The 25,176-nt window shown below is 48.8% G+C and overlaps 1 protein-coding gene across 1 annotated transcript in view; it reads left to right on the top strand.

Annotated features, from left to right (window-relative positions):
• The window catches only part of INTS1 (integrator complex subunit 1), a 526,883-nt gene that overhangs the window by 146,199 nt on the left and 355,508 nt on the right, over positions 1-25,176 (top strand). Inside the window, 3 exon segments of the mRNA XM_078664951.1 lie at positions 19,451-19,559; positions 24,752-24,861; positions 24,863-24,873. Of these exon segments, the coding sequence (XP_078521077.1) occupies positions 19,451-19,559; positions 24,752-24,861; positions 24,863-24,873 (230 nt within the window).

Raw genomic sequence — 25,176 nt, 5'->3', positions numbered from 1 at the left:
CTGGGAGTGATGACGTCTTGCATCATGATAGTTCCCCATGCAAAACTTCAAATGCGTACCCTTCAGGAATGCTTAGCATGTCAGTGGAATCAGCCTCAGGGTCAATTGTCAGATCTAGTGTTGGTAGACAGCCGCACCGATCGCTCTCTGCAGTGGCGGAATCCCAAAAACCTATTCAAAGGGCGGCCCTTCAACGACCCAGTTCCATAGACAGTGCTAACAGCAGACACATCGCTCACTAGTTGGGAAGCTCATCTCCTCAAAAGCAAAAGCAACTTCTCATAAATCATCTAGAGCTACAAGCAGTATTTCTAGCTCTCCAAGCCTTCCAGACTCACCTGACAGGCAAAACTGTCCTGATAAGTACCGACAACATGACAGTCATGTAGTACATACAAAAACAGGGGGGACACACACTCTCCAGCTGTTAAGCCCTGCACAAGCCATTTGGAGGTGGGCCATACATCACAAAATGTATCTCCTGGCTGAACACCTCCCAGGAGTAAACAATCAGATCGCAGATCTTCTCAGCAGGCAGAGACAACAAATTCGCAAGTGGGAACTTCACCCTCAAGTTCTCCTCCCATTCTTTCAAATGTGGGGTTTTTCACAGATCGATCTGTTCGTCACACACCAAAATGCAAAATGCCCAAACTTTGCCTCCAGGTATCCACACCCATTGTTCAAAGGCAATGCACTATGGATGAACTGGTCAGTGATATTTGCCTACTCATTTCTGCCTCTCCCACTCATTCCACTAGTGGTTCGGAAGCTCAGACAAACATCCCTCACACTGATCCTAGTAGCTCCCACATGTGTCCGTCAGCCTTGGTTCACTACTGTCTTGGAGCTCTCAGTAGTTCCTCATCAAAAACTACACCTCGCACCTAGTCTCCTTACACAGAGCCATGGAGAGATAAGACATCCAGATCCCAAAGACCGCAACCTAGCGATCTGGCACCTGAAATAATAGCGTTTGCTATCTTATCCTTCCACCAGACTGTATGAATATCATTAAAGAGGCTAGAACGCCTACTACAAGGGCTTGCTATGCAGCTAAATGGAAGTGGTTTGTTATATATTGTAATAACCATTTCAATCCACTAGATGCTTCCACTCAAAATATCATTTGTTTTTTACTACACTTACAGCAGTCAGGATTAGATTACACATCCATACGCTTACATCTTAATGCTATAGCGGCACACCTTCAAAATAGACAGCATCTGTCCCTTTTCAGAGTACCCGTTATCAAAGCTTTAAGGAAGGACTCAAAAGAGTTACTCCACCAAGACTTCCACCTGCTCCAGTGTGGAATCTTAGCATTGTTCTTACCAGACTAATGGGTCCACCCTTCGAGCCATTGCATAAATGTGAACTGCAATTTCTCGCTTGGAAAGTTGCATTCCTCTTTGCTTATTACATCACTGAGGAGAGTGGGTGAGCTTCAGGCACTAACCATAGAAGAACTATTTTTCCAAGTCCACCAAAACAAAGTGGTTCTTCGCACTGACCCCAAATTCCTACCCAAAGTGGAATCTGCCTTTCACCTCAATCAATTAATCTGTTGAGTTGCCTGTGTTCTTTCCTCAACCAGATTCAGTGGCAGAACGAGCTCTACAAATTTTAGACGTTTGTGGATTTTGCTCCTCCACACAAAGGCAATCCTATTTTTAAAAATGGTATTGCTCGGTGGATAGTTAAATATGTTCAAACATGCTACGCAAAAACAAAGAGGACTTTACCAATACCCTTAGAGCGCATTCATCCGTATAATAGGGGCTGCTATGACTTTCTTAGGGAACATCCTCATTGCTGACATCTGTAAATCTGCAAAATGGTCTACACCGCACACATTCACCAAGCACTATTGTGTAGATGTGTTACAAGACGTCAAGCTAATGTAGGCCAGGCAGTACTTCAGACAACTGCAATAGCTACAGGTTAGCCTTTGGGAGAATACTACTTTATAGTCTATGCAAAGAATGTGATCTGCAGCTCACATTCCTCGAACGGATAATGTAACTTACCCAGTAAGCATCTGTTCTTGGCATGTAGAGCTGTAGATTCACATGCGCCCACCCGCCTCCCCGGGTACTTATACAGGGTCCAGTTATCTCTTACTGTATATACATACGCATGGACAGCTCTATTTTACTCTTACTAATTCTATTATCACCCTCTGCGGGAAAACAATCTAACATTGGAGTCGATGCCCATGCGCACTATCACCGAAAGGAGGAGTCACTTCCTCGTGACTGGAAAGATTTTTTCGAAGAAAAACAAACTGCAACCATCCGGACCCAACACTAGATGACAGGTGTATGCAAAGCATGTGAATCTACAGCTCTACATGCCAAGAACAGATGCTTACTAAGTAAGTAACATTATCCTTCTCCATTATTGTTCCAATAATATGACCGCTTGATCAAAAAAAATAGATAAAGCAATGTTATTTCAAGACCAAGTTTGTGTAAGTGTTCAATTAAGCAGTAACTTCGGTGTCGTCGCTGTTTAAGCACGCCAGCAAATAATTAACTCCTCCAACATTTACGACTTCTTATGGTGACCTCACACCAATTATAGCTTTACCGGATTTCAAACTGACGAAAGAGAACACTCTGTTGAACTGAATATAACTAAATACAGCTTTTCAGAAAATCAGCACTGTTATTGAAAGCACTCCGTAGCTAAATGTTTACTCTAATGTAACAGAGAAAGCACAGACTTAGACTTTTAGAATATATGAACAGGAATCGGTGGAAGACCCTTACCGCCTCACAAGTACGAGGATTTTCAGGAAAACAGCAGAAGTACTGGAAAGGGTCCAGAGACTGAATAATCTGCCTCGTTCCTCAGCCAGGAGCCCTTTTTATAGCTCTTCTGGGGTATTGTGAGTCATTAATTCCTAAAGGTTATAGAGCAACTGACCTCTACAATGATTCATGCGACATGTAGTTCAACCTTCTCCATCCAAAATTCTGCTTCTGTGATGGATGCCCAATGAATTCTCTCATAAACTCCACCATCTTGTTAGCTTATGAAATAATGTCAGTAACTTCTGCTCTCCAGTAATCTCTACTGGTAAATCTGCTATTACGAAGATGTTTTGCTTTGTGTCATTGTTCATGTCCCCTTTACCTCTGACGCTTGTTTTAATTGTAACAGGGAGGAGGTGAGACACCTCTGCCCAGGATGTGCATTGTTTCTGGTCCCTGAGAGCAGTGGCTCTCTACCCAGGGGTCCAGAAACATGTCTGGTGGTGGCTGGCTGCCTACAGCCGGTTGGAGACCACACAAGGGTTGGTTGGTAGGTTTTCAGGGGGCACCTCGGATTACATAGTACAATAAATGCCACACCGGCATCGGTGTGGATTTATTGTAAGGAGTAGTTTGGTATCAGGGAAGCCATCATGGTGCTGTGGCACTAGAGTTGTCGAGTTTCAAGCCCATTTACTCTCTATGGCTTCCTTGGCACTTACAATATCAAGGAATGAACCGCAATATTGTTGGTATGCCCTCACCTGTGGTAGAGTGCACCCTGCCTCAAAGCTGTGAGGCAGGGTGCAGAGGGGTTCCAGAGGGGTGACTTACCTATGCCTTAAGGCAGATCTGGTAGGCATGACACCCAGGCAGAGTGCCGTGTTGACTTTGTCGTTTTTCTCCCTCACAGGGACATGCAAGCTGCAAGGGCAGTGGCATGGTCCCAGTGAGGGGGGTCGCAGGGGACCCTCTTCTGCTCCCAGGCCCTAGTTACCCAGGGTACAATTTACTAGGGGCTTACAGGGGGTAGAAGTACCAACTGGGGATTTGTTTTAGGGAAGAAGTACTGACACAGGACCTGGTTGGCAGTGACCCTGTGCATTACATTTGAAACCACATCAAAACAGGCAAAAAGTGTGGGAATAACCATGCAAATGATGCACTTTCTCACACTTGTTTATGACCGAATTTCTTAATGTTTCTAGCATAGACCTAAACCAATGGTTGCAATTTGACTATAAACCTCAGTAGATGCAATTATTTTCTGTTTAATGCATATGTTTTTCATATTATTTTCGTATAGCATTCCTAGTGTCAACATTTGGTTGTCGACTGTACTTTTAGTTTGTATATTTTAGAAACAAGTACAGTTTCTCTCCTGCCCTTTTGTTCTCTGCTTCCTTTCGTCTCCCCCGTTTTAGGATTATTGAGCTTATAATACATTTGTTCGAGGCATGTGGGCTGCTGAATTTATATCTATGCATAGATCGCCGCCTAGTGTTGGATCCGGATGATTGCACATTGTTGTCCTGGAAGAGTCTTCGAAGTATCACGAGATAGGTGGCTCCTCCCCTGGACTACAGTGCGCATGGGCATCCCCTCCATGCTCAGATTGTTTTTTTCCGCCATTGGGTTCGGATTTACTGCTTAACTCACGTTCGGAAATTATACTGTTTACTCTTTTCGAGGCCAAAAGGCCTTAGGGGCGTCGGTATTGTCTTTCGCTCGGTGTCTTTTACCTTTCCAGTTCTTTGAACTCGACGTCGGAGGATTTTTTGCCTTTCGACGCCAAAGGCCCGTCGACGATCGACGATGGAATGGAGTCCGTTCAAGCGCTGCCCCGTCTGTAACTCAAAATATTCCCACATCGACGTACACCCGGTGTGCAACAAATGTCTCTCACCGGACCACGACGAGGCCAGCTGCATGGCCTGTTCGAAGTTCAGATCGAAGAAAACTCTCCGTCTTCGACGCACTGCACGACAGTCGGCGGGAGAATCGGCACCAGACCCAGAAAACATCTTCGGTGGTGACGACGAAGAAAATGTACAAGAAGAGGATCCGGAGCACTCGGATCCCGCGTCAGAGCCAGACTCCACTTACAACGAGGACGAAGAAGAACTCTATGTCTATGATGAAGACATCGTCGAGGTAGGAGACGACGTACAACCTATTGGAGCCGTCGACGACGACTCAAGCGAGGAGCTAGGCCCAACCGCAGTAGCGGGGCCCCATAAAGACTCTTCCACTGCTCAGGTCGAGGCATCGCCGGAAGGCCTTAGCCAAGATCTTCAACACCGTTCTCTAGTCCCGCTTCAAGGCCCGACTAAGAACATTTCCAAAGAGCCATCAGTCGATAGACCACACTCTGTGGAGAAATCGAAACCGAAACCAAAAAACACGAAATCGAAACCGACACTGGTTAAAACAACCATCGGCTCGACGACTTCGGAACCTTCCAAGTCGAAGCGTGCAATCGACCCCTCGGGGTCGAAAGGGGGCGTCGAACCGAAGATCAGATCGACTATGCCTGTGTCTACAGTGAAGCACGTCACGCTCCCGTCGACGTCCACTTCCGGTTCCAAAGATGGCGACTCTTCTAAAGGTCTCGAAGCCCAGAAGACCATCGATCCGAAGATAAGGAAGCCACTGGTAGTCAAAGCCTTCGACCCGAAGCCAAAAGTCGGATCGAAAGACCCTACGGCGTCTAAGCACAAGGCCGTTCCTGCAAAGCCACAACGTCTCGAATCAACGCAAGGCCTCAAACGCACTGAACCGTCGAAGTCGATCGAATCGAAGACACCGCCTCCATCGAAGACAGTCTGTCCAAAACTGATGCTTACGGCGCCGATAAAGTTCGGACTACCCCCGACAGCACGGCCTAAATCTGTTCAACAAACACAGGCTACCGACTCTGCCAAGTCGACGTCGGGTGCTGCAACCACTCAGCCTCGGACAGAAGACGTTGTGTTCCAGCCACCGTCACACGACGACCAGTCAAAATTCTACATCGACTCCGAATCAGGTTGACTCACTGTTTACAAGCGTAAGATCAGGCCTGAAACGCCTATGGAACATTATAAGATACCGCTGAAGAAAAAGAGAGACTCTACCACCTCTCCTATTCTTTTTAGTTTTAAATGTATTTTATTGGATTTGTGAACAAAAGAAATATCAGACATTTTGGCATCTTGCAAAGGTTGGCGGTATGTGATGCTGGCGGGACAGACTAGCAAGTCTTCCCTAAGTGAGATATATAGAGTGAAGCACATACGCCAAATGTGGTAAACAGTATCATGAAGGCAAATATTATTCGATGCAAAAAAGCAGAGCAAGATAAGAAGCAACAGAGACCACCTGAAACAAATATACAATACATATTCCGATGGTGTTGGAATACACTCAGTGTGTTAAAATACCCCTCACACACCAAAAGGGCCCTTGGTGTCATGCTTCATCATCGGGGTCTTCCCGCCCCCGCTGCGGGACGGGGCAGTGCTGCGACAAGCGGCTACGCCGGAGCACCTTTTAATTGTGAGTACTATGTGAGTGATGATGGAGTGAGTGTCAGTGAGGTCAGGAGTGATAAACAGTGAAATTAAAAGATACCTGGCCTGGTGTTTAGAAAAAATTATTTAATAGGCACTGGCTGGTATCGTTAAAAGGGGTGAGGCGGAGGGCAAGAACGGGTTACTAGTCTTGCTCTCCTGTGTGGGTCAACATGTTTCGGGGCGACATGCCCCTTCGTCAGGACCGGGTTATATAGATCCCCCTGTCACTCACTAATGCGCTCCCACAGATAGAGAGTGTTATGTTTGATCAATGTGTATAAATAAATTAAATACACGTGAAAAAAGCTCGGTCAGTAATACTGATGATGTAAGCTTATTGAATGAGGAGACAATGCCCCATGAGCCAAGCTGGGCGAAGGGTATAGAGGGTCCAATCAACCCCCACACCTCAGTGCTTCCTCCTTCGTCAGTGGCACCACGGAAGCCACTGACGAAGGAGGAAGCACTGTGAGTGACAGGGGGATCTATATAACCCGGTCCTGACGAAGGGGCATGTCGCCCCGAAACATGTTGACCCACACAGGAGAGCAAGACTAGTAACCCGTTCTTGCCCTCCGCCTCACCCCTTTTAACGATACCAGCCAGTGCCTATTAAATAATTTTTTCTAAACACCAGGCCAGGTATCTTTTAATTTCACTGTTTATCACTCCTGACCTCACTGACACTCACTCCATCATCACTCACATAGTACTCACAATTAAAAGGTGCTCCGGCGTAGCCGCTTGTCGCAGCACTGCCCCGTCCCGCAGCGGGGGCGGGAAGACCCCGATGATGAAGCATGACACCAAGGGCCCTTTTGGTGTGTGAGGGGTATTTTAACACACTGAGTGTATTCCAACACCATCGGAATATGTATTGTATATTTGTTTCAGGTGGTCTCTGTTGATTATTTAAGCGTTCATAAGAGGAGGATTAGCCCACCGCGGTGCCTTGTTGCACCACCTCTTCACTCCCTTTTTTTGATATTTTCAAGATAAGAAGCAGCCAGCAACCCTTGAACAGCCCGAACCCCCCCCCCCCTCCTCCCCAACCACCCCAACCAGTGTGCCATGCGTCAAAAAAGAGTCTGCACTTCAGCTTAGAGAGGATAACTTCCATGTTCCGGGGATCACCCGGGATTAGGTGTGGGATCTGTGAGGCGCAGAATTCGGAGGTATTTAGGACATGTGATCTCATTAAATTCTTTGGACAACAGGGACAGCAGTGGCGTCCACGTTTTCTGAAAGGCGGCGGTGGAGTGTGTAAGTGTAGCGTGCATGCGTTCCATCCCAAGAGTGAACCAAAGTTTATGTAACCACCCTGTGTGAGTGGGTGTAGTCGCCGAGCCCCATAGGGACAGGATGTGTTGCGTGGCCGCCTGCATAGCAATTCCCATTTGACGGCCCCTTAATGATTTCAAGGGGAATGTGAGTGCATTGGGGAGTCCCAGGATGGTATAAGCTGGGAAGCGCGGGACCTCGGTGTCAAAGGAGGAGTCGATGTCATCTAGTACCGCCTCCCAGTAGCTGCGGATCTCTCGACAATCCCAAAGGAGATGAGTTAAGGTGCCGCGTTCCCCACAGTGTCTCCAACATTGTTCGCTACGTGATGGGTTACCCACATGAAGTCGAACGGGGGTGAGGTGCCAATACATTGCTAACTTCACTGCGGACTCCCTCGCTGCCGTGTTGCGTGTGGTATGTGAGGCCCTGTAGTAGATATCCTTCCACTCCCTTGACGTGAGCGTCCTGCCTATTTCGGTCTCCCAACGCCTCTGGCTCGGGGTCTTATCCGGGCCGGGTGTCGGCGCCAGCAGTTTATAAATGTCTGAAATGAGGTGTTTGTCTGAGTCCTTGGTGAGTAGCCATTTCTCAAAGGGTGTCATTGGGCGACCCACCTTGTCGACAATAGCTGGGTCCGTGAGCCAATGCCTAAGTTGGAAGTATTGGAAAAGGTGGGGGTTCCTCAGATCATATCCTTGTGTAATGTCTGATAGAGAAAGAAAGCCTTGTGTATCAAAAAGATGACCAGCCGAGCGGCACCCAGAGGAGCGCCATTGTGGAAACGCGTTTGGGTCATTGCCCAGAGGAAAGTCTGGGTTGTCCAAAATGGGAGTGAATGGGGAAGGGAATGTCGTCAGGCCTCTATGAAGAGCGACCTTGTCCCAGACTTGCAGAACAGTGCGAGTGATAGGTGAGTTATGGAGATATCGCGTGCGGTGTTGCCTAGCAAGAAACGGGACTCTCCATAGTGGCGTCTGAGCCATTGCTCTGTCTTGGTAGAGCCATCTTTTTTCCGACTCCGGCCTGTGCCATTCTACCAGATAGCGAAGTTGAGCCGCTTGAAAGTATTGTGATAAATTAGGAACGCCCAGGCCTCCGTCATCTATGCTCCTGTACGACAGTGATTTCCGGAGGCGTGCGCGCTTCCCGTTCCAGATAAATCGGTGGAGGATGTCCTGCAGCTCGTTCAAAGCTCCAGGTGGGGGCATGGCAGGAAGTGTTTGGAATAAATATAGGATGCGAGGTAAGATAGACATTTTTACCGCCGCCACCCTCCCCAAAAGCGAGAGTGGTTGTTTGGACCAGCGAGTGGTGTCTTTCCGGATTGCAGTGGTAAGGGATCCGTAGTTGGTCTGAACTGTCAACGCAGTGGAGGAAGCGAGGGAGATACCCAAGTAAGGGATTGAGGGGGCAGTCTGGAGGCCGCTCTCTTGTGCCAAATTAGGAGTTTGCGGGTGCGCATTCTTGCCCAACGGCAACACCAGAGATTTGCCTCTGTTAATACGAAATCCCGACACCGCCCCAAAGGAGTCAAGCTCCTCCATAAAGGCGGGGATGGAGCGAGCCGTGCAATCAAGGGCCACTATGACATCGTCCGCATACAGACTAATTGTGTGGGGTTCGTGCCCAAAGGTGATACCTCTAATTGCAGGGTTATCACAGACTTTCTGTGCTAGGGGTTCTATATATAAGGCGAACAGGAGGGGGGAGAGGGGACAACCCTGTCTCGTGCCACGTTGAATTTCGAACGAGTCCGAGCGCAAGCTGCCCAACCGAACCCTGGCATGCGGATGGTGATAACAACAAGTAATCCACGTCAAGAAGCGGTCCCCCATTCCAAAGCGCCGCAGAACCTGTTGTAGGTAGGTCCAGTCGACGCGGTCGAACGCTTTCTCGGCGTCGATAGCCAACAGTGCGGAGTCCGAGCCCTGAAAGTGGGATTTGTCAATTAAATGTAGTATTCGTTTAGTGTTGTCACTACATTGTCTGTTGGGCACAAAGCCCGATTGGTCGGGCTTCAAGATCCCAGGAAGACAGGGGCCAAGACGTGCAGCTAAAATGCCTGTAAAGAGTTTGAGATCTAGGTTTAATAGGGAAATAGGGCGGAAAGCCGAGCAGTGCGTGGGTTTCTTACCCGGTTTAGGGAGGACCACCACCTCGGCGGCTAGCATGTCCGGGGGGATGGCATCAACACCCTCAAAGGAATTAAAGAGCCTGGCGAGTACCGGGGCCAGCAGATGGCTGAAGGTCTTATAGAATCCCGCCGAGAATCCGTCCGGCCCCGGGGATTTGAGTGGGCGCAAACGGGTTATGGCGGCCAGCACCTCATCCAAGCGAATGGGGGCATCCAGAGCGTCCGTGCTGGCTTTAGAGAGCTCGGTGACAGCCACAGAATCTAAATATGTGTCGATCATCTCAGGGGACGTAGCCTCCACTCCGTATAATGAGGCATAGTAAGACCTGAACGCCTCTGCCACTTGCGTGTCATCAGTGAGGACCGTTCCAGTATCATCAGTGAGGCCAGAGATCTTGGTACGGTGTGTCTTAGCTCTAAGTGCGCTGGCCAATAAGCGGCCAGTCTTGTTGCCGCTGATGTAGTAGGTATGCCGAAGGCGGAGCGCCGCAAATTCGGCTCCGTCTACGTCCAGACTAGCGAGTTGGGCTCTAGCTGCTTTCAGTTGCCTCCAGATGCGTGGAGCGCAGGTGCGACTGTGGGCTCTCTCTAATTCTGCCACCTTTGCCGTAAGGTCCTCACGTTTGGCCTTCCGGTCCTTGGCCTCCGCAGCCGCTATGGCTATCAGTTCGCCATGGACGACAGATTTTAAGGCCCCCCAGAGAGCCGTCATAGAGATCCCTGGTGTATCGTTAGCGGTTAAGTAATCAGTGATGCACTTCTGAAGGCGTGCGGTGACTACTGGGCGCTGCAGTAGAGTCTCACGCAGGCGCCAGTAACCCCGGGGACGAGGAGGCGTGCGAAACAGGAGCGACACTTCCACCGCATCGTGATCTGAGACAGCGGCAGGAGTTAGATCAACTCCCCGGAGGGACCCGAGCAGCTCCGCAGAGCCCAGGAAGTGATCGATCCTAGCGTACGTGTGGTGAACATGGGAGTAGAAGGTGAATCGTGACTCAGTTGGGTGCGTAGATTTCCACAGGTCTACCAGGCCCCTTCCCCGCAGCCACTCAAGTCCAGTCGCCGAAACAGCACCTGCATCTCCATACCTGTGTCCCGACCTGTCAGCGTGTGTGTCCATAACAAGGTTGAAGTCCCCCCCCAGGAGTAGAAGGGAGTCGGAGGAACCCAGAGCATCAGACGTTGCGTTCTTCAGAAAAGTCTCCTGTCCAGTATTCGGGGCATAGAGCGAGCCAACCGTGAGGCGTGTGTTCCCTATGTGGAAAGTGTATGCCAACATCCGGCCCTTAATTTCCCCCACCTTGATCCCCACCTGGCCCCTGAACTGTTTAGAGAGGAGAATAGCCACTCCGGCGTGTTTCGTGGGTAAGGAGGAGAAAAATTGTTGTGGGAAAGCATGTGAGCGCATTCTATGCCAGTCTTTCTGCAATAGGTGAGTTTCTTGCAACAGGCAGATATCGGCCTCAGAGTTCTCCAAATAGGAAAGGATCGCCCTTCTCTTAATAGGATTATTCAGCCCCTTTACATTAAGTGTTATTACCTTCACCTTCTTTTCACACATGACTGGAAAACCTCGGCAAAAAGCGTGGAGACACTGTGGGTCGTCTATAACGTGTCATCGCGGTAGCACCTGGATAGCGACTCCTAAGGGGACACCGCGGGGCCCCCGCCCTCCATGAATCCAACCCCAAACATGAAGCCCGGGTGTATCGCTGAAAATCCGAGCAGTAGAACAGCAACAACGCAGTCGTGGCACACTGGTTCCCACCCTGGATCCCTCCCCGCAGTCCCCCATTCCCCACCCAACAACAACCCCATCAAACTGTGTAGAACTGATCAACATCCGATATTCAAAGGCAGAATAACATTCCCTCCCCCCCCTCCCCGTCCCGTAATAACTCAAAAGAGAAGGAAAAATAGTCCCAGTCCTGTGACTCCGCACAGGGCCGTGGTAACAGTTCTCGTGTGGGTCATCTCCAGTGGCGGCTTCTCCGGCTCCCCGCCCGCCCCCTCCCACCGGTGGTGCAAAGGACTGTGCCATAGTTGATCTCCCCGGCCACGGGAGTACTTAATCTTCCGGGGGAGAGGTTTCTTTGGCTACCTCCGCCACTCCGGTGGCGCGTTCCTGCAGTATGATCGATGCATCTGGCTTCAGCCGTCGCGACGGCGATCGTTTGTAGCTCACCGTGTGCCATTCACTCTTGGGTGACCCTTGGGAAGCTCGGGGCGTCGGTGCTTCAGCATCTTGATCCAGTCCCAACAGCGAGCAGGTGTCTTTGAGCGACCTCATTTGGTGCAGCCGTCCGTTCCATTTGAATATGAGTCTAAACGGGTGACCCCAGGAATAGGGGGTTTCGTGCTGTCGTAGAAAGTCCGTTGCTACCTTGAATTCCTTGCGCTTCTGCAGGGTGGTGGCGGAGAGGTCCTGATAGAGAGCTATGGGACGACCTCTATACTGAAGGGGCTGAGCTCGACGGGCCTCCCGGAGAATCCGTTCCTTTAGCGGGAAATCGGGCAAAAAGGCCAGTATGTCCGGGGGGGGGGGGGCCCGAGTCTCGTCGCGGCAATCCAACTCTATGTGCCCTGTCGATGCGAATGGGGAAATCCGCTGGCTCTCCCAAGATGGTTCTGAAGAGGGCTCGTAGATATTCAGCGACGTCAGACCCTTCTTCTTTCTGAGGAACACCCCGGACCCGTATGTTGTTCCTGCGAGAGCGATTTTCAAGGTCCTCTGCGTGGGCCTGTAGATCCAGCTGTTGGTCTGTAAGTCGCAGGATTTCTTGTTGGAGTTGCTCAATTTCAGTGCTCTTAGTTTGATCCGCCTCCTCCACTGCAGCCACCCGTTCCCCGAGGCCATCTACCTCACGTCTGAGTTCCCGAACCTCACCCGCCACCTCTTGTTTCAGGGATTTAAAGTCATCACGTAGGGAGTTGAATAGCGTCTCCAAAAAGGATCTAGTGATGGGGATTTGGTCTTCTGCAGGTGGCGGCGGTGATTTAGCGACTATCGGGGAGGGTGGGTCCTTGGCAGGTTTAGGCTGGGTTTTGGCCATCAGCTCCGGGAGCGTCTGGTGTCCTCTCTTGCCCTTCTGGCCCGCCATGTTGCGCAGGGACTTGGGAGTAGGCTGTAGGGGCCCACAATGGGGCCTACGGGTGCAAAGGCGTCCGGGGTACAAAGGAAGTCCAGCGATGGGCGCCGCAGGGCAGTCCCGGTCAAGCACTTATGCCCAGCCTCAATTCGCGAACACAGGCCGTTGCAATGTTAGTGTCTCTGGGGGCTCTACCCAGGTTTGCCCCTCGAAGTAAGATGGCGTCTCCCTCTCTTTTGCGTGGCTTCGGGGACGAGTGCAGATTCCTGCGAGGGCCGCTGCCTCCCAGCCTCACTTCGCGCAGTGGCTGTGGGGCCTAGGTTCAAAGGCGGTTGGCACCCCCCAAGGCCCAGATCTCAGTGCAGTGAGGACCGGCGTGTGGACCCAAGTCTGGGAGCCCCAACCTCGTGTCTGCCAATCGGCTGGCCTTGCTCGTCGGCCTGTCTGTGGGGAAAGTCTGTCAGGCCCAGGGAGCTCGAGGTCGATCCCGGTTGCTGTCCCCCCTCCAGGGGCGATGGGGCCTAGGGTCAAAGGCGGTCGGTACCCCCCAAGGCCCAGATCACGGTGCAGCGAGGATCGGCGTGTGGACCCAAGTCTGGGAGCCCCAACCTCGTGTCTGCCGATTGAGTGTCCCTGCTCGTCGGCCTGTTTGTGGGGAAAGTCTGTCAGGCCCAGGGAGCTTGAGGTCGGTCCCCGCTGCTGTCCCCCCTCCAGGAGCTCGAATGTGCCCCTCGAGCCTGCCGCTGCGCCCAGCACCCGTCTCCTCACCTGAAGGCCGCGAGGCAGTTGCAGTCTTGTGGCGGTGCTCCCTTTCACCGGGCTGCAGGGAGAGGGCCGAGGTCCGTGAGGCGGCGGCTGCTCCACCCCCAGGGGTCTCTCTTGCCCGTTCTGGTGCCTGACAGATGAGGCCGCGGCAGGGGGCTCGCTGGGCAGGTTTGGCGCTCCCTCTAGGCCCGCCGCCTTAGTGCTGCAGGGGGGTCCGGTGCACAGGCCCGAAGCCGGGGCCTGTAGTTCTACGACCCCCGGATCGGCGTCTCTCCCAGCAGCTGGGCGGCTCAGGCAGCGGGTCGCAGTAAGGTCCGGGTCACAGGCGGAGGCACCGCTCAGCCGATTCCGCGGTCCGCGCCTCACATCCACTGTTCTCGCCACGGGGGTGCTCCCAGAGGCGTCCGAGTAAAGGCGCCCAGCCGTTCAGAGCTGCAGCATGGCCGCCATCACGGAGCGCGGGACGACCGGCAGCGCAGAAGTGCAGCTTGCGGGCGAGCGGCTCAGCAGAGGGTCGATGTCTGGTCACTGCCACCGGACGGCCCCTCTCCCGCTATTCTCCCGTGTTGGCAAGGGGAAATAAAGGCTAATTTCGCGGTGGTCAGGCGGGGTCAGGCAGGGAGCTCCGGAGACCCACGTCCGATCACGCCGCCATGTTGGACACGCCCCTCTCCTATTCTTTTTGAGCCCATGCAATCATATGATCAGGGCTATGCCTACTCTCCCACAAATGTCACTGAGGATGTGGAGGGAGGAGACAATGAGGACCAGTTCAACTATCCCATTGATACTGATCAAGATGAGTCCCAGCCGTGGGCTGATGCTGTGGACCCTGACCCACACACCACCACTGATACTCTTTCATATGCTATCAAGCCTTCGCCTACTGAAGATACGGCTGCGTTCAACGCATTAATTGAGAGGGCGGCACATAACCATGACGTGGATATGCACGCTGACCCCGTGGAGGAGGACTTTCTTTTTGATACATTCTCCACATCAGAAAGGTCTATAAAAACTCTGCCTATGCTCAAAGGTGTGCTGAAACATGCCAGTGACATTTTTAAAGAGCCCACCAAAGCAAGGGTGGTGAACCCAAGAATTGAAAGGAAGTACCGGCCTGCGCCCTTGGACCCTACCTACATCAAGGGCCAACTCCCACTGGACTCCTTAGTGGTGGCTAATGCTCGCAAAAGAGCGAACTCTCAGACAACGGGTGATGCTCCTCCTCCGGACAAAGAATCAAAGATCTTAGAAGCCTCTGGGAAACGTGTGGCAGCTCAAGCTGCTAATATTTGGAGGATCTCCAATACCCAAGCCCTGTTAGCAAGATATGACAGGGCACACTATGACACGTTAGAGCAGCTAATGCAACACCTGCCAGATACTTATAAAGAGGGAGCAGAAATGCTTATACAGGAGGGGAAGTTGATCTCCAACGCGTCCATTAAGTGCGCGTTGGATGCGGCCGACACAGCAGCTAGGGCCATAAACACTAGCGTTATGCTCAGGAGGCATGCCTGTCTCCGCATCTCTGGTTTTAAGTCGGAAATCCAAACTACCCTGCTCAATCAGCCAGTAAACCCTGAAGTCCTGTTTGGTCCAGAGGTAGACACCACCCTTCAAAAGATTAATAAGGACACTGAAACTGCGAAATCCATGGGAGCCCTGCAGTCTCAGCAGTTATGGGGCGGTTCCTTTCGTCGCTCCGGTAACAGGGGAGCTTCAAGAGGACAAGCGTCGCAACAAGCCCAATACACCAAGGGAGGCACACAAACCACTTGTAACAACAACAATAGGGGTGGATACCGTGGAAACAGCACCAAGGGCAGAGGACGTAGAAATAATAATGCCAGATCCTCCGCCACTAACAAGCAGTGACGTCTTGTCACTGCCCCCCGACCATATAACACCGGTCGGGGGGAGACTCCAACAGTTCCTGCCAGTCTGGGAAGGCATTACCACGGACAGGTGGGTGAGACAACTTATACAACACAGTTACTGTCTAGAACTAACCTCCACTCCACCCAACATACCCCCAAGGCACCGTCCTATGTCCACCGAGCACATGCACTTATTGCAGCAAGAAGTCATATCCATGCTGCAAAAAGGGGCCATAGAACTCGTGCCTTTGTAACAACAGGGAACAGGGGTGTATTCACTGTACTTCTTAATCCCAAAAAAGGACGGGTCTCTCAGGCCCATTCTAGACCTCAGACCTCTAAACCAATACATCCTATCAGAACACTTTCACATGCTCACTTTACAGCAAGTTCTCCCGTTGCTAAGTCAAGGAGATTTCCTAGCAACCCTAGATCTGAAGGATGCCTATTTCCACATTCCCATTCACCCCAGTCACAGGAAATATCTCAGGTTCACCATCAACAACCAGCATTACCAGTTCAAGGTCTTGCCTTTCGGGGTCACTACAGCCCCTAGAGTGTTCACGAAGTGCTTGGCGACTGTGGCCGCGCATCTTCGGAGGCAACACATCCATGTCTATCCGTATCTAGACGACTGGCGTGTACAAGCAAAGTCAGCCCAGCAGTGTGCCAACCACATGTCACGCACAATCCACCTCCTACACAGTCTGCGATTTTCACTCAATTACCAAAAGTCCCATCTTCAACCCGCACATGTACAGCAGTACCTAGGCGCAGAAATAAACACGCTCGCTGCCACAGCACAACCAAACTCAGCGAGGGTCAACAGCATACAAGTGTTGATTCAGAAATTCAAGCCACAACACTCACTCCCAGCGCAGGTGTTCATGCAACTAATAGGCATGATGGCCTCCTGCATCTTTATAGTCCCGCACGCGAGGCTACACATGCGTCCGCTTCAGGAATGCTTGGCACGCCAGTGGAACCAGGCTCAAGGACAGCTAAGGGACCTAGTGTTGGTGACCGGTCGTGCATACAACTCTCTGCATTGGTGGAAACCACAAAACCTTTGCAGGGGACGACCGTTCCAAGAGCCTGTACCACAGATCGTACTGACGACGGACGCATCTCTCCAGGGCTGGGGAGCGCATGGCCTCCATTCTACAGTGCAGGGACTATGGACACCGCAACAGCGGAAAATGCACATCAACCTACTGGAACTGATGGCAATCTTCCTGGCGATGAAGGCATTCAAGTTGCATCTCTGCAAAGTCGTGCTGATCCGGACGGACAACATGACTGCGATGTATTGCATCCAGAAGCAGGGAGGGACACACTCTCCACAATTGTCACACCTAGCACGGTGCATGTGGAAGTGGGCCATTCAAAGAAACATGTTTCTCATGGCGGAACACCTCCCAGGCAGGGACAACCAGATGGCGGACCTGCTCAGCAGACACAGCCATCAGATGCACGAGTGGGAGATACATCCCTCAGTGCTCCAACCATATTTCCAGCAGTGGGGCCATCCAGAGATCGACCTATTCGCCACACACGAAAACGCAAAATGCTGCACCTTCGCCGCCAGGTTCCCACACCCGCAGTCTCAGGGCAATGCGATATGGATGAACTGGTCGAACAGATTTGCGTACGCCTTTCCTCCAGCACCACTCCTACCGCTAGTGGCACGCAAACTGAGGCAACACTCCATGACGCTCATCCTGGTTGCTCCAACGTGGGCAAGGCAGGCATGGTACACCACGTTCCTGGAACTTTCCGTAGTTCCCACCAGCGCCTAAGACTCACACCCAGTCTCCTCACTCAGAGTCATGGAGACATTCAGCACCCAGATCCGCAGCAGTTGAGCCTTGCAATATGGCTCCTGAGGTCATAGAGTTTGGCTACCTAAACCTGCCTCCTGACTGCATGGACATCATAAAGGAGGCTAGGCGACCTACCACCAGGGCCTGCTACGCGGCAAAATGGAAGCGTTTTGTTATCTATTGCTCCAATAATAACATAAATCCACTTGATGCTTCCACGCAAAACATCATAAGTTACTTGCTGCACCTATACAAGTGTAATCTAGCGTATAGTTCCATCAGGATACATTTAGCTGCAATGGCGGCTTATCTTCAAAATAGACAGCACCTATCCCTTTTCAGAGTGCCATCCATTAAAGCTTTTATGGAGGGACTGAAACGGGTCATTCCTCCAAGACACCCGCCTTCGCCTGTCTGGAACCTCAACATGGTCCTCACCAGGCTCATGGGCCCACTGTTTGAACCTCTTCACTCTTGTGAGATACAATTTCTCACATGGAAAGTGGCTTTTCTGGTGGCGATCACGTCGCTAAGACGGGTTAGTGAGCTGCAAGCCCTCACTATTCAGGAGCCTTTCATTCAAATTCATGCTAATAGGGTAGTGCTGCGCACCAACCCTAAATTTATGCCCAAGGTAGTCTCACAGTTCCACATAACCAAACTATCGAACTACCTGTGTTCTTCCCAAATCCTGATTCAGTAACGGATAGAGCACTACACACACTAGATGTTAAACGAGCTCTCCTGTATTACATAGACAGGACTAAAGATTTCAGGAACACTAAACAACTGTTCGTTGCCTTCTCTCCACAGCACAAGGGCAACCCCATCTCTAAATCAGGTATAGCCAGATGGATCGTTAAGTGCATCCAAATCTGTTATCAAAAGGCTAAACGCACGTTAACAGTTCCCCCAAGGGCGCATTCCACACGCAAGTTGGGGGCATCCATGGCTTTCCTAGGTAACATTCCTCTAGAGGACATATGTAGAGCAGCCACATGGACCACCATACACACATTCACCAAACACTACTGCGTGGATGTGCACTCAAAACAGCAAGCTGCTGTAGGTCAGGCTGTTCTCAGAACTCTCTTTCAGACTGCTGCAGCTGGCACGGGCAACCGCCGCTAAGGAGGGTACTACTATTTATTCTATGCATAGATATAAATTCAGCAGCCCGCATGCCTCGAACGGAATATGCTACTTACCAGTATGCATCTGTTCTTGGCATGTAGGCTGCTGACATTTATATCGCCCGCCCTCCTCCCCGGTGCCTGTCGCAGCTGTAGCACTCAGATTTAATTCAATTATTCTCATGCATGGTCATCACTTACTATATCACACTCCATCTCTGCCACAATGGCGAAAAACAATCTGAGCATGGAGGGGATGCCCATGCGCACTGTAGTCCAGGGGAGGAGCCACCTATCTCGTGATACTTCGAAGACTCTTCCAGGACAACAATGTGCAATCATCCGGACCCAACACTAGGCGGCGATCTATGCGTGGATATAAATGTCAGCAGCCCTACATGCCAAGAACAGATGCATACTGGTAAGTAGCATATTCCTTTTGTAACAAACTTCTGGTTCATATGCTATTTTCCTTATTTAAAGTCAAATGTGCAGTGTGTAATTTTATATCATCTCTTGTTTTGCTTATTTTTATTTGCTAAATTTCATTGTTACTTATTTTTTATTGAATATGGTTGAATCTCAATTGTGTTTACTAAAGCTTTCACACTTAAAAAAGACTGCCAGTCATTGTATCCTTACTGTGTAATACAAAATAATATTTGTGCTATTTCATGTTCCTTTGCTCCCTGTATAAATCAGTAAGGTACCTATGCCTGAAACCTATATTGAAGGATTTAATATTATAATTTTTGCATGATACAATGACAATATGTTTAGGTACCAGGATAAAGTGTGATTGTTGAAAATTTCTAGAGAGCTTGGCTTATTAGAAATAATACCCTTAATTTACCAGGACCTCTTCTTGATAAGGCATAGTTAGGTTTCTGATGAGCACTGTGCACTTTGAATCATTATTCAGTATTAATATTTTAATATTTTCAGGTCCTATTTCTTTTATAAACTGTAACTTAATTCTCGACTGGACCTGGGAATACATTACTAACCAACTCGCTTTAATTCTAGGAGCGCTTTGTAGTCCACATAACAGACCTGCTTGCGGTCTCCATGATGCTGGGGATTACTGCACAGGTGAAGGAGGCTGGTGTTGCATGGGATAAAGGAGAGAAAAAAAGTAAGTCTGTTTTATATACTTAAAGCACAATAGTGGTTCTGCTTGGGAGAGGGGTAGGTTAGAAGAGCAATACAGGTTCATGAGGCACTGAGCCAAGTAGTGTAATTTATTCTGTGGCTACAAAATTTCAGTTGTGGATGGTAATAAGAAATAAAAAAATCTTGCAAATTGATCCACCTTGCAAGTATCTTTTCTGAATGCAGATTTGAGTTTCTTGCGCGAGTGCCACTGTGTTTGAGGAGTGCAACCCCTCTTTTCTTAGCAGTGATAATTATATATAGCACTCATCGTGAATCTGGTTAGTAAAAGTTTGGTCCAATTTGTTCCATCGAGAAAGATTTTTTTTCAGCAGCAGCCATTTGGTTTAAATATGAATCGATGTATTTATTCAGAGGTTAATTTTAGTGTAATTGATGAAGGTTTAAGGTTTGTGAGACAGTCTAAGACAGCCAGCACACTGTTTGCTCTGACACATTGTCAATGCAAGTTTAAAATGGAACTGTTTTCAAAAAATAATTCAAAAGTAAGTGGGTGAGAGGGTAATGATTAAATTAGTTTAAAAAAAATCTTTAAATGTATCTTTTTTCTCAGCATGTTTACTGCCCTAATAATATCTAGTTTTGTGATGTGGAGACCAGAAAATACATTTTTAATCAAAATCATTACTTCCTGTCAGCAATACTATGTCTATTCAGCACAACAATATTTTTGTTTTTCGCTCGTCATATTTAGTTTTTGCACACTATGTGCATAGCTCTGTTTCTCAGTTAAAACCCACTGTCTACTGTATGTATAGCTAAGAAAAGTACAGAGAAAGGGAAATATTCTTGGAGCAATGATGGTCTTTTAAGCAGTTAGAATCTCTCAGTTAAAAAGGTAATAAAAAAAAACAAATTGACTAATGATAGATACATCTTGGCAACCATATTTGCAGGTAGGTTCCTAGTAAGCATGCACAGAAGATCTGCGTGCCAGAAGTCTCGAAGTTTAATTCCGAGAAGGCATGCAAGATTTTGACAGCCAAGTTTTCTTACCCAGAGGCTGTTGCTTTATGCAGTTTGGCAGGCATCCCTGTGAATTTATCAATTATTGAGAAATGTCTGCACCAAGACAAGGGGCTTGTGCCTGGTTATACCAGATTGATATTTAGTGAGGTCAAGGTTTGACAAAGACCCATTCTTGTACGTAGGGATTTTGAATACATGTTATGTTTGTCTGCGTTAAAGGGGATTGTGGAGGTGAACATAATAAAATGGGCCTGCTGCTGGAGATCCACAGAGCAAGGTTTCAGTCAACTCTTTTTGAGGGTGGTTTTTAACTGCACAGGGAAGGCTTCAGTCTGATTTTAATAGTGTCCACATAGTAAGGAGCAGGTGAGGTTTAGCTACTAACACATTTACAAGCAGGCGTTTGAAGAACTGATGATGCTTGACCATCTATTCCTTGGTGTGGGCCAAATAAATCAATGGCATTCTTCATCACCAACTATACAATTAAGGCCCTCTGCTTGATTCACTAAATCAGGTTCACTGAGTGCTGTAAATTAGGAGAGTCGTTGTATGGGTGTGGCTTATGTGAACACACATTTTGCATCAACCTGGGCACCCCAGGAATGCACATAGAAAGGAATTGGTAAGAAAAGGTGCCCACATATAGGCTCTTATAGGCTGATAGAGAATGAAGGATGGTTTCTCGGGCAAGAGAGGAAGCACATTGGGAGAGCCCGAGTGCTTTATTAAACTATCACCTTCTAGTGTTTGAAGGTTTTAGGTGCATTGCATTCGAGACTCACCCTTGTCAAGAGATAGGAATTACACAGACGTGCAGTGATTCGTATTTCGGAGTGGGAAGAGGAATCACAAGCAAGTTGATCAATTTTGAGAGGGAGGGTGGATCGGTTGGTGGGTGAGTCAGCTATGGAGTCTTTGCCGTGGTCTAAACAATAGAATGGTGCAAGTGTCTTCAAAGGAATCGGATCTTATGTCCAATTCAATCAAGTCATCTCATTGTTCTATGCAATGTTGGTAGTTAAGGATTGGGCAACTGGCAGTGCTGAAAAAGTAAGCTTATTCCCTCCATACGAGAAGGTATTGTGAAATGTGGTTTCCTAAGTGCCCTGGTTAGACTGCTGGAAAGAATGGTACACCAGGAACTGCAGACTAGTAATGAGCAATATCGATTACTAGGTTGACAATGTAGAACGATTGGCAATGGCTAGTTGTGTGCCACTTTGTCAGATATAAACCACTCAGTGCTGTAGTCATGTATACAGCATTCAGGTTCTGTTAGATACCCACTGCACCAAGTCTTCCTTTACACAAAAGGTTCCACCTGTATGAGACCGGTTCTCTTGATATTGTTTCATTATTGATAAGCATTATCATCATCATTAGCATTATATCTATGATTACGACCACCATTATTATTCAATCATTTGATTGGTTGGACTCTAGCAGCTTCTTGCTGTTCCTTGTGATATATTTTAGTAAACTTGAATAAGCAATGTTGAAGGGTGCTGTCAGACAATTCTATAGGGATGTTCGATTCTGTTTGATTTTCTGAATGTTTTATTTATTTATAGCAATTTACAAAATATGACCATCCTAGAAGACATTCTGTTATGTAGCCCACATAAAAGCAAGTTGCATAACAGGAATTCAGACATACATATATAGCACCTGTTATTATAAAGTACTGACTGTGGTATCCCCCCACTGCATGAGCAGCAGAATGGACCGATCCGCACCAGCATCATCAGTCCAATTTTCAAGTCACCGATATTGGCAGATCGTTATCTGTATACAGTATAGAAGTGAGGCAATTGCAGAGAATCTGGTGCGGTCAGGTGGGATTGGATGTTGCAGATATTGGCAGATCGTTATCTCAATGGAGACCTAAATAGAGCCAAAATGGACTCCATGTATATCTGGGTTTGGAGGGGGTGGGAGCCAGTTCCCAGAAGGTGTCCTGCTGTTCTCCGCAGTGGCAGCATCGCAGATCCACTCTGACTCTTGTGAGATGGGCACCCTCTCCCATCTCATGACCAACCAGTGCTTAGCGAACAGCAATAGGATGGCAATGAGTTTTCTTAACACAGCAGGAACATCAAGAGGCTACATGGGATCTCAAAATCTGTGATTTTAGTAATTGTGTTAAGAACAGACTCCAGTATTCAGCTATCATCGGGCATAGCCAGGTCAAGTGGATGAAGCTAGTGTCTTCACATTTGCAACATGAGCATGTAGCGTTTTCTCATACAGAGACTGTGAAGTACAGTACATCTGTGTAGGAAATTTAAGATGAATTTGTTTTAACCGGTAATTAGGGGATAGCATCTTGGTTTGTGACAAGCTGAAATACCATTGCTGCTCCTTTAAGGAGGGCTCCACTATCTCCCAACCACCTAGAATAGGCTGTGGCTATACACCTCGGAACTAAGTTCCGCATAAGTTGTGCTGTTAGGTAATCAATTTCCAAACAGACGTTGAAGTCTGGATTCATTTCAGCAACTCGAGTAGTTTAGTTGCTTCTGCAAGTAGCTCTTAGTCTTTAATAGAGGAATACATCTAGGAGTGTAGTCAGGGCAGTCTGTGATAATTTATGGTGAAGCCAATTGGCCTTCAGGCAATAGATTGCCAAACATAGTCAGCTGTAGCCATTGCAGTTGAAGGAGAGTGCAGTGCTTCGCTGTGAGGGACATAGCCAAGCGGGCCCCTCACGCAGAAGGCAGGCAGAGAACGCTTTAGGCACTCTTTTCCGGGCTGAGCCCATCAACTGCTAGCCTCCTCCCTGAGCTGAGCCACCCGCTCAGGCAGTCCATCGTATCTGAAAGCACAGCGCAGTCCACAAAGTGGCGGCAGAGTGCCTTCTCAACCCTCCCCGACAGGGATCAGACTCCCACAGCAGGGCCCAAGAGCGGCAAAACGTCTCCTTGCTTCCTCACAACTACTGCTTCTGCCTAGGTGGAGACTGAGTTCTTGCTTGGCTTTCAGGCTAATCTTCCCCAGCTGCTCCTGGGCACATCAACCTGCAGCTTCTGTGAACTTACGTCGGCTGCTTGAGGCGTTAAGTTGAATGTGGCAGATCAATGCCGACTGGAGGCAAAGTTCTCCAGCAGTGAGCAGTTGCAGCACACCCCCGTTTTCCCGTCCGCGCCAAACTCAGCAAATATGGAAGTGAAGAGGGGGAGAGGCCTATATCTCCTCTTCTGGAGACAGTTGGAGGCCAGTATACCACTTTTAAGGTGCCAATTGGCTTGTAGGGAGCAGGATTGATGGCGGATTTTGTTTTCGGCCGGCAGAACCTCACCCAAGGCTTGACAAATTGCTGTCTAGCACCTCTTCTGTCGGATATTTAACCATATTTCCTACTTTAGTCTTGACATTCTGGTTTGAATATCCTTTTAATTGGGTATAACTCATTTGTTTATTTCAGTCTGTCTATGATCTTATGTGCCTCTCACTAGGGCACCTCCATTGGATAAGTGCCGACTATTTCAATGAAGCCTCTGAAACCTGAGAGTGAAGACATCCAGTAAAACCCAAGATAGCCTCTGCAGAATAACTCTGTATTTATTTTGTTTCCCTCTTTTGGGGGTATTTCGTGTAATGTTGAGGAGCGTCTCACCATTCAAAGTGGTGGCAACTTCTGACAGTCAGTGTACACTTCTCACCATTGCCTTGCTTGTTCTTTCATTGCTTCAAGAGAAAGAAGCCCGCTGGAGCTTCCTTCAGATGGGGTCGACTGTTGTGGCCTAGGGTTTTGCTGCAGTGGGTGTGGCCTCATGAATACTTCTGTGGCTGCTTCAGTTGGGGAATGATGTGCAAATGATCACAATGCTTAAAGGGAAAGGAATCCTACAGAATGAAAAGGCCTGTGCACAGGGAATAAATAGTGCAGGATGCCTGCCAGTTGGTCAGACTGAGGTGCGAGGGATCACCTTAATAAGAAGCAACATAAACTTGCTGTTGATGGCCTCAAGCAGCACCATTGATCCCTCTATTATCAGGATTCTGGTGATTAAAGCCTTGTGAGGAAGATGAAGACCGCCTCAAGAATCAGTCCATGAATTAAGGTGAGTAAATTATTAGAAAAACACCTCTGACGAGGCACAGAGCAATGTACCCACACCACCCTCCATCCAGTAAAAATTGTTGTACGATGTTAAGCAAATCTGTTTTTCTTAATTTCAGATTTGGAGGTTTTGCGCTCGTTCCAGAACCAGATAGCTGCAATTCAGCGAGATGCTGTGTGGTGGCTGCACACCGTTGTGCCAATAATCAGCAAGCTGCCCCCCAAGGAGTTTTGTGCACTGGTAAGGCTCTCACCTCATTGAAGAGACAATCCTCCTTTAACAACTAGTTAATTGCATATGCATGTTTAGAGTATTACCGGTATCTCCACCCTCTAGCCCAAGTGTAAGTGATAGTGGGTAAAACATGCTGATAATGTATTTAATGCCGATGACGTACAACAATGCAGTTCATTGCTTCATGCAATCAATTATAATTTATAAATAGTAACTTAGAAATATTTGCTTCTCCTTTGCTGTCACTTTTATGTCCCCTTTTACTTTATAATGTGTGCTTTGTGCTCTCCATTCTACCAGCCTTGTTTA

This window comes from Lissotriton helveticus, chromosome 10 (assembly GCF_964261635.1).
Source record: "Lissotriton helveticus chromosome 10, aLisHel1.1, whole genome shotgun sequence".
NCBI lineage: Eukaryota > Metazoa > Chordata > Amphibia > Caudata > Salamandridae > Lissotriton > Lissotriton helveticus.
Note: the sequence above shows the minus strand (reverse complement) of the source record. Positions and strands in the feature narration are given on the sequence as shown.